At 39.2% G+C, this 19,373-nt stretch overlaps 1 protein-coding gene across 5 annotated transcripts in view; it reads left to right on the plus strand.

The window, feature by feature from the left end:
• Positions 1-19,373, plus strand: part of HMGA2 (high mobility group AT-hook 2) — a 127,547-nt gene that overhangs the window by 8,101 nt on the left and 100,073 nt on the right. The window contains exons 3-6 of one of the 5 annotated variants that reach the window (XR_012078425.1): positions 5,469-5,519; positions 11,016-11,208; positions 13,815-13,912; positions 15,177-15,247. Coding sequence is in view for 3 of the 5 variants with exons in the window: in XM_072973022.1 (XP_072829123.1) it covers positions 5,469-5,519; positions 11,016-11,072 (108 nt within the window). In the remaining 2 variants the exon portion in view is untranslated. Of the gene's footprint in view, positions 1-5,468; positions 5,520-11,015; positions 11,228-13,814; positions 14,170-15,176; positions 15,248-19,373 lie in introns of those variants that run through there. The other 4 variants (XR_012078424.1, XM_072973022.1, XM_072973023.1 and 1 more) reach the window with 4 other exon arrangements.

Genomic DNA, 19,373 nt, shown 5'->3' on the forward strand with positions numbered 1-19,373 from the left:
TCCAGAGGTCATTTTGGAACCGTATAGCTTGGCACAGAGATGGAACAATGAATTTGACTATCCTAAATTCTGAAATTTTTAGCTCTGGATTTTTGTTCTGCCAACCAGGGGAAAAAGTTGGAGATCTGATTATGTTTTAGACTGCTGCTTTATTCTCTATTGCTTTAATCCACTGAATAATGCTGAATGGCATCTTCTAATTGATTTAGCAAGGAGTAGTCACAGCCATTTTTCCCTCCAGGAGAATATAGGAAGCAGTTTACTCAGAAGGTAACCCCTATGAACTCTCATATCGTTGCTATAGATTTTTCTGATTACAAAAGAGGTAGAGGGACGGCTGAAAGTGGAGGCTCTTAAACTTTCAAAATAGCATGTCCTGTCATTTTGGCCTTGTCTTGAATTTGGTGTTTGTATAGGTGAAGACAGGCGTGTGTAAATAATGACATGGGAGTTGACAACAAGGACTTCCTTGGGTAAAATGACTATGAAATACAAAGGATGATAGAATTTACTTCTATTTCCTTTTGGAAAAATGTAAGGTGATGGCAAACTTGTAACATCATTTAAAGACTAAAAATGGCTGCACTTACAATTTGGAAACTCACAAACTAGATTAGGAAAAAGTTAAGGTGAGAATTCCTTAATATTGAGTGTGATTGATAAGCCCAGTTGATTTTAATGCCAGTGCACAGTGATTTTCATTGTTTATATTTTTGGAAGAACAACTGAAAGATATAAAATGTGACTTTCTATACTTCTTCAGATGGCTCCATCAGCTCTTAGATCTGCGGGTCTTTGTCTTAAAAATACATGTATAAAGATACAGGAAAACAAAGCAAGGTAATCTTCTAAGCCCAGACGTTCTCCTGGCGCTCTTGCGTGTGTGCGCAGATGCACTGATTGGTTTGGAGTAAGGGAGTTCTGGCTTTGATGCATTATCACAGTATATAGAAAATATGATGTGAGCATTTAGAATAGCAAAAAATTAATAGCTATCTAAAATAAATCTGACCCAGAAGTCAGAATTGGATAATGGTTCTTGGTTCCCAATCTCAGCTCTTATCTATGCCTTTATAGGAAACTTAGAAAGATTTCACTTTTTATCTAGTCATTTAACTTCCCCCCAGACAGTTTTTTAAAAATTCCGCCATGGATACTTTATTTTATATGGGACTATATCCCAGGAGAATAGACTCTTTAATGCCTTGAAATCAGATGGGGGTCTCAGTTCTACCACTTAGGAATGTGGGCAGATGGCTTACGTGCCCACTTAAACAGGAGAAGTGGTAGCTGCCCTACTTAAGTAAGATAATGCTCAGAAAATCACTCGTTACTTTGATTGGAAGCTTTCAGAATTGGGAGGTACTCTTTTTAAGGCTAACATTTTAAAATATGGAGGGAGTTAAGTAATTACAGTTGACTGCCTACTAAATGCTGTCGCTTTTGTCAGGCACCTTTCCTGTACATTAGCTCCTTTAATCCCCTGATGTCGGCATGAAGGTCTTCATTTCACAAATGAGAAAACTATGATTCAGAGATGTCAACTGCCTAATGTTCAACTCTAGTAAATGGGAGAATCTGGGTTTGAGTTCAAATCTAACTCTAAAGCTTTTGATGTTTCCACTACTATGTGCTGTCAAATACCTTGCAAAATATTTGCCACAAGGTAGATTATGTTATCTCCAGTAACCAGAAATGCAGTTGAAAGTTTGGTTTTTAGAAATCTTTGGAGAGCAGTTCCCTACAAACTTATAAAGAGACTAGAAATATGTGCCTGCTGCAACCCATACCTACAGACTCCTGGCCCCCAAATAAACCAGAAGGCTATGCCTTTGGAGATCATAGCACATCCAGAAGTTTTTTTTATTTGTTAAATGAAGGGGGCTGGATGAAGTGTTTTCCAAAGCCCTACCAAGCTACAGAATTCTGATGGCGAGAGGGAAATAAGACATGCATGTGATATAAACACCAGTGTTTCTTTCTTTCCTTCCTTCATGCAGTAAATACATAGTGAACACATCTTATGCACCAGACTCTAGTGCTAAGCACTGTTTCCAAGTTCAAGGGTTATATTTGCTAGATGAACTTTCATTCTTAATTTTTTTAAATGCAGAATACATTTAAGAGCCTGGAGCACCAGAACTTCCTAGAGAAAGAAATAATTACATTTCTCACTTAACATTCTTCCCAACCCTCGTGAGCTTGCTTCGAAAGCATCTTCTAAAATTAAACATACAGTTCTGAATCTAAGCTTTTTCACAAAGGCAAAAATAATGAAGACCAGCCAGGAAGAAATAACACTTTTAACATATGATGGTTGCAAACATTAGTAGAATAGTGCTGGTCATAGTCTGAAATTTCAGTTCCTACACATGGCAGAATTCTCACCCTCTTTCTGAACCCACCCCCCCCCCAACTCCCAACCTTGAGATAAGCAGTAAGTACTTAGAATAAGTTATTGTCTCAGTCATACATGGGTTTGTAGTATGGAGCCAAATTCCACTCTGGCAAAGGAAAACCCAAATAGACACTTACAGAATATTGCATATGTTGACATATTAAAAACAAAACAAGCTCGCAAAATGTTTTGCTTGTTTTCTATTGGAAAATAATATCCTGAAGAGCATTTAAACACGGGGAGGGGGGAAGTTAAACACAGTGTTTTCCAGTGTGTAAAATTCCTGGATCTATGCTGGTTTGCAAACTAAAATCCTAACTGGTTTTGCAGCCTTTCTGAAGTTTGATCAGAATGATTAAATAATGTGGGTTTTAAGGAACAATGAAAACCTCCCAGATGGACGCCACACAGCACAGCTAGTGTGCTTCTTCTAGAGGTCCTCTTAGAAGAGGGTTTCACTTTACAGGTATACCGGCCCCTAGACCAAGGAGCAGGTTTGCTTTTAACAGGTCCAAGTGATAATGGTGATATTTTGTCCTTTCGTTAATGGTGTGAATTTTATTTTTGAATAGACTTTTTGTAGATGGGATGCTCATTGTCAAGTCCTCTCTTTTGCAAGGCTTTCTCTCTCTTTGAGAGATTTGCTTTCTCTAGCTTTGAAATGCAGCTCTAGAAAACAGCCCTCTCTTTAACAGACTTTAAATACACCCAGATCACATCATGGCCCCTGGAACATAACCAGTGTACAAAAAGCCTGGTGTGTAGTGCTGTTAGCCTTTCAGATCAGTAGCCTCCTGCCCTCAACCTCACCTACCATCCCCATCCCCATTAAAGGGTTTCTATCTTCCGTGTTTGTGTAATTTACTACTGAGTGAACTGCTCCAGCTGACAGTTGCTCCCAAAGATTAAATCAGACGCTGCTTCTGTATTAGGGAATTTGGTGCTCATGTAATTCACGATGTACTAGCCAGAGTTTTCTTAAAAGTTTCATTCGCAAGGAGACAGTTGGGTGTCATAGAATATTTGCATTGACTGAACCTTCTACAAGTTTGGACTGACTCAAAGGAAAACTTTCCCTTGAAGAGTTCCATCTCGTTAGGAGGGAAAGAATATTTACTGAGTTTATGGCAGGCACTTCGCTCCTTACCAGAGGAGCCACTATCTCCATTTCACACCTGAAACCAAGTTAAGGTTTTCAGGGACCTGCCCAAAGTCATAAAGCTAAAATGGCAGAACAGAGGCTTGAATCGAAACTTTCCGAAGTGGAGGCTGTGTTTCTCTTTAGTTACCTCCTTCTCTCCCTAAGACAGCACCCAGAAAGAGGGTGTGTGTGATTCACTGGGCATTCCTGGCTTTCACATAATTTAATCCATGCCTTTACGACTGAAGGTACGACAAGGCCACTGACCCCTGACAATAAATGACTCCTTTGTGGAGCTATTCAAAGTAATAAACGATGGTTCGGAGTGCCCAAATCTGATGCTTAGAAGACGCTGAACCAGTGACCATTCTAGTTGACTAAATACCTCCTTAATAGTAGTTAAATGCATGTATATTAAGAGAGGGTAGCATTGTTAGGAGGGTGAGAGGCCAGTCTTTAGAGTCCAGCAGAACTGGATTCAAAGCCCAGGTCTGCCGTTTACCAGCTCTGTGTGTGACCTGAGTTATTCACCTCACCTATCCAAGACTAAGTTGCTCATTTGCCAAATAAGAGAAATAATAATACTTACCTTATAAGACTGTTGTAAAGATTGAAATAACACATGAGCATGACTTAGCCCAGTGCCTAGATTTTAAATGCTCAATAAATGTGAGCTAATGTAATCATACAAAATTTGGGTTAATTCCTGGAACCTGTTAGATAGTAATGCCAGCTCAAGAAGATATTTGTTGAGAAATCTTGAAGTTTATTTTGTCTGTCTGTCTGGCTATCTATCTATCTATCATCATCTATCTCCATCTATTTTTACCAGGCAGATTGAAGAGAGAAGGGAGAGTGATCTGGCAGTGTAGACAGTTATACAGGTAATTTTAGTATCATTGTACCAAGTACTTGCTGGCTGCTAACCCAGGTAACAAAAATAAAATGCAAAACAACTCATCCTGGTTCAGGTTACCTATATTTTTGTGTTCATATAGCCTTGAGATGATTCCCATACACAGAAGAGTGTGTACTAAGTTTTCTTTATCCTGAAAATCATCAACATGTATTTTTATAGGTAGTGTATGTGGGGGGGTGTATTTGGGGCCAGGAATAGGGGTGATAAACCTAGGGAAATTATTATGTTAAATTTTGACTCAAAAGAGAGAAAAACAACTATGACACCAGAAAAATCTGTGAAGTAAAGCAAAGAAACAAACTCTCAAGGTAGTGAGAAGTACATTCATGTCAGGTGTGTGTTGAGTCTGGAATTGTTAATAATATACAATTTTATTAATTATTCCTTTTAGACTCCCTAGTTTCCGTCTCAGGGGCAAACATTGATATTTCTGCCTGCTTCTTTTCCCGTCTCCGCTTTGGGCAGACTGATTGACAGGTGATTGTTTGGGGCAAGGAATAGGAAATTAACTCCGTAGAAGTGTGCGAATGTTTGCTTTTTTGAGTTAGAAGCTTATGTGTTTTTATTCACATTTAGATTTGCTTTTGGCTAGCAATGTAGGTGGAAATACTTTGTAAATTGTACAGTAATGTATCAGTGCTAATTTTTGTAACTTTAGTTGCGACGTGGAAAGAAATATCATCACTTAAGAATTTTCTAAAAGGCTACTTTTTGTAATAATGGATATGTGGGAATAATTTTTTTATTACAGATAGAAATAAGTGCAAAATGGCTTTTTAAAAGCATTTTCATGCATTTCAGAGATCACTCCAGCAGAGTCTTTTAGGGGGAGGGTTGCATGGATACCTCTTTATGGAGAAGATGAACCTTCAAGGAGAAAGAAATTATTACAGCAGTCTCAATACCTCATCTGCAAACCGGAACAATCTTACTTGAAATCTGTCCCTTGGTGCCGCACTTATAAATAATGTCAGGTAGGAAATGATATGACTTCCGTTTTCATTTTGCAGAAAGCAGAAGCCACTGGAGAAAAACGGCCAAGAGGCAGACCTAGGAAATGGGTGAGTAATAAGATAAAAGTTTCTGTTCTTTTTTTCTTTTTTTTTTTTGTAATGAAGCATTTCTGTTTTAAAGGAAAGTTACTTTTATTTTATCGATATGGTGGATTTCTAACTCCTGGTTTGATGAATCTGTGAAAGGGTTAAGGTGAGCGACATATCACCGCTCCTTATGCTCAGGCTCCAGGAGTTTGCTCAAAACACTTCTCTTTCCTGGGAGTGACTCCCTCTTCTGTCTCTTATCAACATGAAAAGAGTCTCCACTCTTCCTTCAAATGGGGTAACAATGAGATGACTTGTTCCGTGGGCTGAGTAACTGAGGTTAAAGGGTATTATGAAACCTTGGAAGGTGATTACAAATGGTGATAAAATTCAGATGAAATGTGGATGAGGTAACTTTTTAACTCTTACTTTTCATTTCTTTTTGTTGTTGTTTCCTGGATGGGGCTCTGCTTTGGACACATCTCCTTTTTTGAGGTGTTTTGTGTTTTCCTTTTTCACATTGGCTTTGTTAGGAAACCAGGTTTTACTTTCCAGTTTTTCCTTCTCGGTAGTCACTCTTACATGTGACATTATCGACAGCAGCTTCCATGTGAGTGCACTGGACCCCATGGGCACACAGATCCTGTATCTTTTTGAGACCAGGAATTCACTGATCACTGAAGAACTCTGCCAGTTTTTACTTTTGAACCTTGTTCTTCATGCTGCTCTATTACCATATTCTTCTGGTCTGTCTTTCCCACTGACAGAGGAAAAAAGTCTTAAAAATGAATAAAACCATTTCTCGAGAAAGATGAAGGCGTCCTCTCCACCTGGGATCATCTGTGGTCGATCTTGGCTTTCCTTTTCTCCCTTCCGTGATTCGTTCTTCCTGCTTCACCTTTTTCTCCAGTTCCTTTGCTGCTCTGCTGGATTACCCTTTCCTGTTAGTTGGACATCCCTCTCCCCGCTCAAGTTCTGCATCCTTTTCTATTTAAACTTTGGGATTGCCTTTCATTCAACTTATTCATCTTGTATTTTTTTTCCCTCTGCTGAACATGTGTTGGGATTAGGTTTTTTAGCACAAGGAAATGGGGATGATCTTTAGATTAAAAACATCTCACTGTTACAGTGTAGCCTTAAAGTAAGAGCATTTCATTCAACCTTCTGGTCAACAAATGAGTTTTCCCTAAGCCAGCCCACCAGGTGGTGATCATCTAGACTCTGCTTGATTACCTTTAATGTTAGGAAGCTCACCACCTCTTAAGGCTGCCTCTTCTTTTCCCGGAAAGCTCTGAACATTAGAAAATTCTTCCATCTGAATCCGAGTAGCTTCCGCTCACTGTCCCTAAGCCTCCCTCCTGGGGATATCCAGAGTAATTGTTATTACTTTTACTTGTGATAGCTCTTCAGATATTCGAAAACAGTTAACATATACCCTTTGTTCTCTTTCGTGGTTTGTCCATGTCTGATCCTTTCAACTTTCTCCCATAAATGAACAGTTTTTCCTTTTCTCTTCTGAGTCATGCTTGTTTTTTAGTCCTTTGAAACAATGTCACCTAGAACTAAATATCATATTCCAGGTGTAGGCTCCATAACCAGTCGGTTTATTACCTCTCTTGTTGGACATATGGTTCTAGTTACCTGTTACTGCTTCATCAACCACCCCAAAACTTAATAATGTAAAAAAAAAAAAAAAAGCTCATAGATTCTTTGGGTCAGGAATATAAATGGGGCCCAACAGAAAGGCTTGTTTCTGCTTCAGGGTGTCTGGGGCCTCCGCTGGGAGAACTCCCGCAGCTGGGGGTAACTCTTGTGTTTGGGTAGAATCTGGAGGTGTCTTAGTGTTTTTGAAGAATTGGCTTGAAGTCTGGCTGCATCTGGGGGTGCCCCCTGGAGTACCCCTATACATAGCCTTTCCAGCTTGGTGGTCTCAGGGTGGATAGCCTTCTAACATGCACTCAGGGCTCCCAGAGAAAGTGTTCTGGCAAATGAGGAGAAAGCTGCAAGCAAGGCCATTTTTGACTTAGTCTCAGAGGTCAGAGGTGCTGCTTCCGTTGCACCCTAGTGAGCGCTCTGCTGACTAAGTTGGCACTGGCATACATCTCAAGTATACGTCTGCCATCTTCTAAGCAAAAGAACTTTGAAAGGACATCTTATCACACTGAACTCACCTAAGAAAACCTGAATAAACTTTCTTATAGGCAGCATAGTAAGAAACAGATAAGTTCTTTGAAGTCATGAGACTAATGTTGCTAAAATGAAATGAAGTAAATTGTAAGTAAATACAACGAAAGTTAACCAGCATGACAGCTTCCACCAAGTGTGGCTTTCCCATCCTCCCCGGCCCCCGGCTTTATTGAGATATAATTGACATATAACATTGTGTAAGTTTAAGGAATACAGTGTGTTGATCTGATACTTATCTACTGCAAAATGATTTCCACGGGAGCATTAGTTAACACCTCTATTATCTCACATAATTACCATTTCCTTTTTTGTGGTAAGAACATCTAAGATACACTCTTTTAGCAACTTTCAAGTATGTAATACAGTATTGTTAACTCTAATCACCATGCTAGATCCCCAGAACTTATTACTGGAAGGTTGCACCCTTTGACCAACATTTTCTCATTTCCCCCACCCGCCTACCCCTTGAGCCCCTGGCAACCACCGTCTATGTCTGTTTCTGTAAGTTTAGCATTTTTAGATTCCACATCTAAGTGGTATCATGACAGTATTTGTCTTTCTCTGTCTGACTTATTTCATTTAGCATAATACCCTCAAAGTCCAGCCATGCAGATGGCAGGACTTTTTCCTTCCCCCGGCAGAGTAATATTCCTTTGTCTATGTGGACCACATCTCCTTTATGCACTCTGAAGTTCCAGATCTTGCCAGTTAACTGGTCTTCCCACCTTTCACCTTTTCTGCCCTTGGCTGTTCTATCCTGTTTGCAAGTTAAACCGTAGGGTATAGTCACATCAGTGCTCTTCTTAGCAACTCCCTTTAGTCCCACAGCCGGCTGCTGAATTGGTTACACCCTTTCCTAGCTCTTGGAGGTCCCCACAGTTTGCACCCACTGCTCTTTATGTCTTTATTTCCCACCACTCATCCTCACATGGCTGATGTTTCAGCCCAGCTGGAATAAAATATGTAATAATTAAAGGATCTCTCTCTATATTTTTTCTCAATGGATCCTTTTTTCTCAATGGATCTGGATTCCAGGCATCTGATATTCATGCTGGATGAGAAGCCTGAGTGAGGCACCCACCACACAAACCCTTGCCTTTCTGGGAATAACTGGGCCATCCTCATTGACCCTTGTGGTTTTTAATTTTTACTGGCTGTGAGAATGGAAAATATTGTGTAGTGAATTGTTACAAGACCCCGATTTGTTCCCCAAAGAAGAGTTGTTCTACTTAGGAAAGGAAATAAAAGGAAATTGTGTATTTTTTTTCTAGACAGCGTGTTTCCTCTCCGCTTGTGTATATACTGTTGGGTAGAGGGTGCAGCCAGTCCCAGCAAGGCATTCAGTTCAATGGCATTCTTTACTGGAAAGCTTGTACTAAAGAAATAAATTATTGCATTTTCCATAGGAAATGAGCCTTGTACTTTATAGTGAGTTCAGTTCTTTCCAACAATGTCACTCACTGATTTCCTTGTATTAGAGATGTATTTTTGAACTGACAGGATTTACTAGGTACAGGGCCTAAAAGCCAGACTGCTCCCCTTTTATTCTTCTGGGTTGTTTTGTTTTAAAGTTCTTTGGCTTTTAAAAAGAAGTCTTGTACATTTTATGTTGTCATATAAGAGGCCTGAAAGAAGATACCTACAGTATAACCCTCGCATCTTCTGTAACTGGAATTGGTGGTTGGTAGGTTACTCCAAAGCTGATTAAGCAAAAGTACGTAGATGTGGGAGAGAAGTTTGTGCCAGTCTTGCTTCTGCAGGGGACGGAGTGCTGACTAATGCAGTGAGGACATTAACTAGATTTTGGTTAAGAGCACTTCTACTGTTTACTTTATTCCCCGTTGTCTTTGCACCCTACACCCCTACCAAGTCTGAACTAGACTTCAGATGTATTATTTTGATGAGCCACTTTGGACTTTCACATCTTTTGTTGTGGAGGAGGTGAGAGGTAAAGAAGGAGGGAGAAGTGGGACCTGAGTTTTCTGCTGGTCTTGGAGTTGGGGGCCCAGGATCTGGATTTGCAGGGGCTTGGGTTCAAATTCTGGTCTATCCCTTTATTAACTGGACTCTTGAGCAAGTTATATGACCTTTTTAAAATGTTTTATTTTTTAAATTCTTTTTGTTGAGGTACAGTTGATGTACAATATTATATAACTTACAGGTGTATGACATAGTGATTCAGAGTTTTTAAAGGTTATATATATTCTGTTTATGGTTATTGTAAAATATTGACTGTATTCCCTATGCTATACAATACATCCTTGTAGTTTATTTATTTTATATGTAGTAGTTAGTACCTCTTAGTCCCCTACCCCTCTCATTCCCCTCCCCCCTTCCCTCTCCCCACTGGTAACCACTATCTTCTCTCTGTCTGTGAGTCTGCTTCTTTTTTGTTATATTCACTTGTTTTATTTTTTAGATTCTACATGTAAGTGATATAGCACAATATCTGTCTTTCTGTATTTCACTTAGCATAATATCCTCCAAAATTTCGTTCTTTTTATGGCTGAGTAATATTCCATTGTGTATATGTAAACCGCATCTTCTTTTTCTGTTTTTCTGTTGAGTACACTTAGAGATATGCTTCCATATCTTGGCTATTGTAAAAAAAAAATGCTGCTATGAGCATTGGGTGTGTGTATCTTTCTAAATTAGTGTTTTTGTGTTTTTTTGAATAAATACTCAGGAGTGGAATTGCTGGGTCATGTGATAGCTCTGTTTTCAGTTTTAAAGGTCCAGTTTCCTCATCTTTAAAAAGGTGGGCAGACTGGTACATTTCTCATAGGGTTATATGAGTCGTAAATAAGGTAATGATGCACAGGGCTTAATAAAAGGCCTGGCACATAGTAAATGCTCAGTAAACGTTGGATACTATTATTAATTCCACTATATATTTTTATGTAGATATCACCAACAGCCTAAACCCTAATGAATTCTAGCTACCTGTAGTTATACATGGGGTGAGGTGACAGTTACGCATCAAACTCACCAAGTACCCTTGTTGGTATCATTGTGTCTTCAATATATCTGTACTGAATATCATCAGGTTTAAGAATTGTTTATAAATAATACAAAAGTTTATTTTAAATCCATTTGCAATTAAGAAAAAAATTTAGACTGCAGCTTATAAGCCTTTCATCTAATTGCAGAGATTTGATGTCATGTGCTGTTCATCAGTGTAAAAAGTAGCATTTCTGCTATTTCCCTCAGTGGGCACATGCAGAGATGTTCTGAGTTCTCCGAACCTCTATAGAATTCCTTTAGTGAGCCCTTCTGGCAACTGACTCTAGGTGTTTCCTATTGATTTGCATTTCTTGATTTTTGCCTTAGAAAGGAGCTGATCATGTAACTGACTTAGTGATGGAAAATATATGCGAAAAGTTTTAGAGAGTGGAGCTGAGGCTCAAGAATACAGTGAAATCATAAAGATGTCAACCTTGCATGTGAAATGCTCCATCCAGATGTTGCTTCGTGAAGCAGCTAGTGCTTCTGGAGGAAAGACGCAAGGACGAAATAATAAAGAGTAAGTCAGTGGGAACCAGGGATGTTTTTAAGGTGTTTTGTTTTCAGAATATCTTTATGAGAAAGGAAATTAACAACAGAAGGGAAATACTCTCCAATATGAATTAATGGTTTTTAAAGAGAAAAAGAAAAATCATTCTGGAGATACTGAGATTGACCTAGAAATTGACCCAAGGACCAGATGCTGAAGCTTAACTTCAATTGGTCACTAGAAAGTTACTAACAAACCCCAGCTGTTTTCTTGGGTTGCTTGAGTCTCTTTATTTGGTAATGGGGTGTGTGCAGTGCGTCGATTTAAAACAATGCATTTCCATTCCATCTCTTTTGGGGGACAGTTGTCTTTCTTTTATTAAAGAGCTTGTGACACACAGGAAAGTGATGTCATTTCATTTGTCAGTTAGACTTGTGAGAAATTTAGGTAGGCAACAAGAGCTCTTTGTTTTTCTAAGTTTGTAGAAATCTAGAAACTTAAGTGATGATTTAAAGATCAATTAGGAACAACTGAATCAGAATGAAACTTACTACAACTAGACTAATTGAAACTCTTTGGATTCCTTCTAAAGATCCCAAGCATCGATGCATTGAGGAACCTGGAAATCTAATGTTGAAGTTAAAACATTAGGTTTTCATTTCCATTAGTTTTCCTCTCCAGATGTTTGTTACTTTAAAAAAAAAAAAACTTTTAGCCATTTGTAATTTAACACTTGCTTTGTTTAAACTGAAACTATTTCTTCGATGTTTAGAAAGGAATATCCAATAATGCATATTGCAGATAATTGTAACTTTTTACTGGAGTCAGGGGGAAAGAAATGACTTTGATAGAACATCAAAAACTGTCTACTAATGGAGTGTGTGAAGACAGAACCATTTTCCCTTGGAAACTTGTAATAACAGCATGCATTAAAAACCGGGAGATGCTTCCTCTAAAGCACATGAGTTTTGGACATATGCTTAGTAATTTAAATACAGTTTTTCTGATGCTAACAATGTGTTCAAAATTGGCAAGCTCTATTTTCTGAAACTATCTTCTTTGCAATATTTTGTGATAAAAATGGAGTTTTTTGCAAACCCTCACAGAAATTTGTGGGGAGAAGTGACTTAAGTTAATTTTTTTTAAAGGGCTTACTGCAAAATTCACTAAAATGATTATTTAAAATTGCAAGATTAAATATGAAAACACTAATAAATGAATCATACTCAGAAGACAAGAATTGGATTTGATCCTTAGTATTTTGAGTCACTCTCTTTTTTGTTTGTTTCAATATAGATGCTGTTCTTAATTATTCAGTTAATGGTATCCTTAACAAAGAGATTGATAACCAGCTCAACTTGGTCATTCATTTCAGTTTGGCATGACCTGCTTCAACCAGATCCTGACCGTTCAGGATTATACAGACATCAACCTTGGGGTCCCCTGCACCAGTGACGCTCCCACAGTACCACAGTAGCCTTGTGTCCTCATTAAACTATAATCAAGGAAGAATATGTTTTTCTCCCACTAATGGTTGAGTGGCAGATGAGTAAACAGGAGGCAGTTCAGATAAATGTCCTGTTTCTCAACAAAAGCAATCAGTTCAGAAAAATTCTGGCTAAGATAGTTACCTCAATTTCACTGTAATTACATGACAGGTACTGTGAAATTTAGTGACCATTTTATATGACAGTAAGTGTATTTAAGACTTTATCCATACTACCATACACATATTTACCTATGCTTTCCCAGATCTGAGTATTTATGGATGGCAGTAAATATTTCTAAAACATTGGAAACCCATATATCATATATAAATAAAACTAATATGCCATATTTTTTTAACTAGGTAAGATAGTTAAAACTATTACCACATATTTCAAGAGAACATTTTGGTTCTGTTTTTAAGAGTGGAATCTGTTTTTATTTTAAGATTTTTTTCAACCAAGGAATTCTTGAGTCTACTCTTCCATAGTTGACACAAATATTTCACTATTTTTGGCAAAATTTCAATCTGACAGGGTTAAATCAAGCCTACCGTGCCTCCTCTCTGGACTGAGATAGAGACTCTGTTTGGATGAGCTGTGTACCTCTGGGCAGGTCACTCAGTTTACCCACCCGTTTTCTCCCGCTGAAGTACCCAGCGGGAACATTCTATCCATGACCAGCGGCTGTCGAGCATTTGGAGCTATAAAACACAAAAACCTGGAGGGCTACAACCAGCTGTGTTTTCCAGGGCCTGATTGTTGGGTTTGTGGAGGGTCCAGCCTCCTGGCCCTCTCTCTGCTTTGCTTTCCCCGCTCCCCGCTGCTGCCTGCCCTTTGGCCGTTTCACTGCTCATTAGCGCCTCCACCAGATGGGGGGCAGGGCCAGGAACAGGGGGTCAACTCTGGTAAAAGGCTTGGTTGGAAGGAGGCTGGGAGTAAAGGCAGACATAAGGTTTTCAGATTATCTGTCGATTGGATACATCCAGGCTACCCCCAGACCCCATCCTCGGAGTCATTCAGTGCAGCCATGACACTAAAATTTGGTTTTTATTCCTTGTTTATTCATTGTTATATACATGTGATTTTAGAAGGAAGACATCTTTTTCAAGATGCTATAGGAAGCAAAGTCTCCTTTTTCTGTTTCCTTAGTATTGATGAGCAACTGCAGATCAAGCTTGGTTTAGCAGGCCTTTGCCCCTGGATCAAAGCCGGAAGAATTGCCCTGTCTGCTCTTATATTACACTCAGGTTGGTGGATGACAGTTCTTCAAATACAGGCAAATGGAGATTGCCTTATGAAGCAGAACGCATCCTGTTGAGGCGTTAAAAGATCATAAAGCGAACCCTAGCTGTAGGACCAAGGGAAGCCATGTCATCACTTTGTGATGTGGTTTCAATGCATTAACCCAGAAAATGTACTTCGAGGGTCTCCTTGAACGTAATATTGTACAGAAGGCTCAGCATGTAAGACGGACAACGTGGAAATAAGAGGAAACTTAAACACTTTTGTTCACTCGTTTGTTTGCTTGTCTCTTGCTTGGCTGCACCATTTAAACCCTAGGGCTCCAATTCTGAGGCTCTTTGATTTTGTGGTTTTCCATTTGTCTAAACTTTTGCTAAAAATTTCTGGCAATATTATGGATCAGGTCCTGTGCTAGGTCCTGGGAATATAGAGGCCAGCCAGCTAGGTGGGGGCTGCCTTTGGGGTGCTTACGACCAAAAAGGAAACCTGATACCAGCCCATTAGGTTACTACTATTGTGAGGGAAAATTAAACTCCAGTGTTCGAGTATTTTGAGCTTCTTAGAATGTGAGTCCTTCCACAGAAGTGATTCTGTTGCTTTCCCAATCTTGATAACTCTATATTATTATTTCAATTTAGCTACGTATATAACGTGTGAATTAGTTGTACTAGTGGGCCTGGAGTTATATATTCTCTCATTATCACCACTGCAAATATCCAGGCTAGTATCCGGTGTGTACATATTTGATGTATCAAAATAGTTCAATTTTATCTAGTTAAGATAGACTTAAAAAGATAGTCAGATACAGGCTCCAAAACGAGGAGGGGAAAAAAAATACTAATGTGCTTACATACAGAGACAGAGGTGGAGCAAATATGGCACTACAAATATTAATAGTTACTAAATCTAGGTGGTGGGTTTCAGGGTAAATCTAGATGTTTATTAAACTTTTGCTTTACCTTCTCTATGCATTTGAAATGTTTCATTAAAAATGAAGTTTTTAAAAGTGAAAAAAAAAAAAAAAGGGAAAGGGAACCACAAAGACCAGGGTAATTCTCACCAGGTCAGCCTATGTGGGATGTGGGTCTCGTTTTTTCTCTTTGTTCATGCTGAATATAATGTACGTTTCTCAAATAATTTAAAAATCACCAGGTGTTAAAACAACCTGATTATGTACTATTTAATATTTCTGAACGGTGCTACCGTTTATATTTAAAACTTAGCTCTTTGAGAGTAGAGAGCACATGGCATTTATGTTTTTACCCTCAGCACCTGGGACATAGGAAGGACTTCAGCAAAGTGATGTCAGAGCTCAGACTGCCAGGGTTCCGTTATCAGCTTATCAAGGCCAGTTGCTCCAGCCCAGTCTCCCTCTGAGTAAAACAAAGGGTAATAACAGTTCTCGTCTCGGAGGATTATTTTGTAAGAATTAAATAAGAAGCCATCACAAAATGGTATATTCATCGTGTGGCAAGCACTCAATAAATCAAGGCCTTTGGTGTTCGTACAGTTTCAGGCCCACGGCAGGACTTAAATGTTGAACAGAATGACAGAATTTCATCAGTGTGTATAAAGTATAGCCTTTCAATTTTGGCTTCCAGTCGTGAATGTGGATTTGAATTGCATTCTTTGGTGGCTTTTTTTTTTTCTTACTCTAGTGATTTGTATTTTCAAAGAGGCCAAGCAAGGGTTAAAAGTACAACCTGTAGGCATCAAAGCGGTGTTTATAATAAATTTGAATTCCAGCTTATGCCTTTCCACTTAAGAAGTAAGCTGTGAGCCGCTATCACCCAGGCCCAATACAGACTTTGAATGCCTTGCCCTGTGTTAGTGTTTCCATTCCCTCACTCCTGGAAATAGCATTCTGCTTTCCAAAATAGACCCTAGGGCTGTACCTTAAAAGAATTTTTGTCACAGCTTTGGATCATCAGAAAAACAGGCGAAAGCTTTGTGGACAAAAATGTCACAAAATATTTTTCAGAGGTAGTTTCTAATTTTTTTCTACAAAAATTCATTTCAGTTGCCTGTCTCTCATTTCCTTTCTCCCAATTTTTAATATTAACAGGAAAATAAAGACAAGAGGAAACTCAGTTAATAACTATTTGCTTCTTTGACTTGTTTCGAGGATATTTTGAAGCACTTAAAGTGACACATAAAGCAATGGGGTTTATAGCCAGGGATTCCTCAGGTGGGGGGGGGGAACCTGATGGCCTAGGTTGACGTCACTATAGGAATAAGGACTTCACAGTTGGAATAACATAGGTAGCAATGTCACATAACTTAGAAGTTTAAGCATTAACATTACCAATAAAGGAAGTGCAGGTCTGCCAAGTTTCCAGACAATCCAAATATTTCCAGTCTTGAGGGAGCACCCTATTACAGGAAGCACCAAAGCTCAGGGAGGTGAGAGAATTATGCTATGTGGGCGAACAGGGAATCATAAGATTCTAGCTGATAATGTTCTATAAAATACCCTTTGTTTTGCAGTTTTTATCATTCCCTGTTCCACATGGTTCTGGTATCAGAGAAGACATCTATCACCCAGTTTGTGTCAGAAGGTGATCCCGGAGTCTAATGTCTGTATTACACAACCTCAGTTCGTACATTTTCTTTCCTGCCATTATTCTCTCAGATGGCCCCCCTTTAATGTTCTCGAAATTCCCCAGTGGATTTTGATGAAGCCCTTGCAGGGTGGAGCGGGAAAGTGTAAACATGACCATCTCTGTGGTCCCCATTCTCTTGAGAGACGGACATCCAGTGAGCAGGAAGTCGTGCTTGTGACACGGGGCTGCGCACCCTGTAACATGCTTGTTCTCGTGCGCTCCTACTCAGTGTTTACATGTCTCTTCTAGGAGTAAGTAAAGCTTGATTTTTACAGCCTTTGTTCTCCTTTCTTATCATTGGACCGTGCATTTCCTACATGTTGGGGTGAAAATGAATTCATCCCCAACCCCAGTTCTCCTGATTATAACTCCTTTCAGAGCAATGGTGTAGAGTGCACTGACATCGCGTTTGGACTTGCCATTTAGATTGCTCATTTCCAGGTTATCAAACCAAAACAGCAGTGGGTCCCGTGTTTTTATTTAGTTATATGTTTCTTCCAGGGGTAACCTACTTCTCTTGTGGACACAAAAATCGATCAGTGAATCAGCCAGCCTCGGGGTTTTATGCGTTGGCTTGCGTGTTGTTTAGACAATTGGTGAGCCACACAAAATCGGTTTAAACTCCGTCATTTTATAAACACTAAAATGGTCATTTTGTGTAATACATAATGCTAACCTGCTTTGCTGTTAAATCACTGATCCCAGTGGAGATGAGCTGGGACCCTTTTTGGTGGTTACAGGAACAAGATTTCTCTATGATCTTGCTTGCATCGTAAAAGCTCTTAGCGAGGGGTTCCTTGTGGTAGTCACAGGGAACTAAGTCGGTCAGACTTACTTGTACCACATAGTTTCCTGCTGTGATAAAGCAAGTGGGTTTACATACATTATGGGATTAATAGGATGCTCAGGGTACACAGATTGTATAGTGTGAGAAGGCTTGGCCTTACATGGTCACAGGATGAAGAATTCCCTTATGACTGCAAATTTTTTTGGCTTAAAAAAATGTTTTTGTCCAAGATTATTAAAATGTGGTGTGTATTCAGCATTACTGTTTGCTATTGTTTTAAGTAACATGTTACAGTAAGAGTTTAGACCGCCATTTGAGAAGCGGACATTTTATATCCATAAGGCAAACACAGCTTTTTGAACTTGTGTGAAAATGTAGGTGTCTTAGTTTGTGGTTTTATCTTTTTATGAGGTTTTTGAGTCCGAGAAAACCTGTGGATTGATTTACTTAACAGCCTTGAAAGTATCTTTGGTAGAAAATTTTTATAAATGTGAGAAAGCTGTCTAGGAAGGAGATTTCATGAGTACCCTTGGTAATGGTGTGCAAGTTTAATCACCCCGCCTGTGACAGGAGGGTCTTAAGACGTTCAACCTAAATTTCTCCTTATACGGTTTTCAGTTCATTTCCTCTTGTCTTGTTCTTAATGGTGATAGAGAACATCTGGTAGGTCCCTTTTCAAAATAAACCTTTCCACTTGGGGCAGCGGGATGTGTACACACACGTTGGGTCCTAACAGATCTGGGTTTGAGTACCTCGTCACTTACTGACCTTCGGCCGTTGTTACCTCTCTGAGCCTAAATGTCTTCTTTTGTAACATGAGGCTAATAATTCTTCCCTTGTAGTTTTAGCTAAATTGTCCAGTTCCTGGTAAAGGCTTAAAGTCTGGTATCCTGTATCATTATTGTTAAAACCTGTGAGAATTTATTAAGTCCGCTTTTCCTTTTTGCACAGTAACATGCCCAGATCTTTCTATGTCCTGTTTTTCTTTAGTCCACTAATCATGGTTCTAAATGAGACTGCAGATGGTGTGGTGGATGGAATGCTAGGTTTGCGATGAAAGATGTCTCTGACTTGTTTCCCGACTTAATGAATTTCTAGCTATTTGACCTTGAACGAGTCACTTAACATCCCTGAGCCTGTTTGCACATACGTAAGGTGGCGATAATATATCATCTGTGCCTTCCTCTCTGGTTTGAAGTGAAGATAACATAAAAAATAATTTATAAGTCACAAAGCGCCACACAATTATAAGGTGATAGACGAAAAGATACTCAGCAGTTAACGTTCACTACTTTACAACAGTGGGAGTGAAACTGGTCTTGTTATTTCCGTAACTTTAAAAACATGGGTCACCGTCCTCAGCCTCACTCTCATTCTGCGTAGCAGTTATGAGGCATTTGCTCTTTTTCCATTTCCACTTTCATCGGCTCTTATGGTTAGGAGGTGAAAACTGACAACTTTCAGATGTATGACAGACACGTATTAAAACAGTTCCCACATTACAGGGATTGAGTTTGTGTGCAGAGGGACTGAATCAATAAGCAGAGTGAGGTGAGTAAAGAGAGGTCCAGGTGGTCCAAGTGGGAATAAAGACGTGAAGTGACCCAGGAGGGGTAAATGAGCAGCGAAGATCTCTCCAGTGATGGACATGAAAGGAGAGGACTGTTAGACCTGAGAAAGTCGCTGCCAAGTTCCCAACGGAAGAATGGCGTGGTCAAACTCGTCTGAACCAGAAGGGAACTTTGGGACTTTGCAGATTGCTTATTAGAGTGGAAGTGACCTTGGAGATTACAGGGATCCCAGGCAGCAGGGGACACAGCAAGGTTTAAGGGAATATTTCCATGTTCTGTTGGTTTCATTTTTTAAATCTGTTGAGTATACAAGTTAGAGTTTGTAGAAATAAGAACTTTTCCCCATATTTATATGGTAGTAATCCTTTTATTTTGTTGCCTCAATTCAGTTTTGTCTCAAGTTTAATTATGAGGCTCAAAGTACTTAAGTTTGAGTAGTAGAGAGTGGAATTTGGTTAAATAGCCCTGTTGATTACTTTACACGTTTCTGTATTCCAATAAAACT

This window comes from Vicugna pacos, chromosome 12 (genome assembly GCF_048564905.1).
Source record: "Vicugna pacos chromosome 12, VicPac4, whole genome shotgun sequence".
Lineage (NCBI taxonomy): Eukaryota > Metazoa > Chordata > Mammalia > Artiodactyla > Camelidae > Vicugna > Vicugna pacos.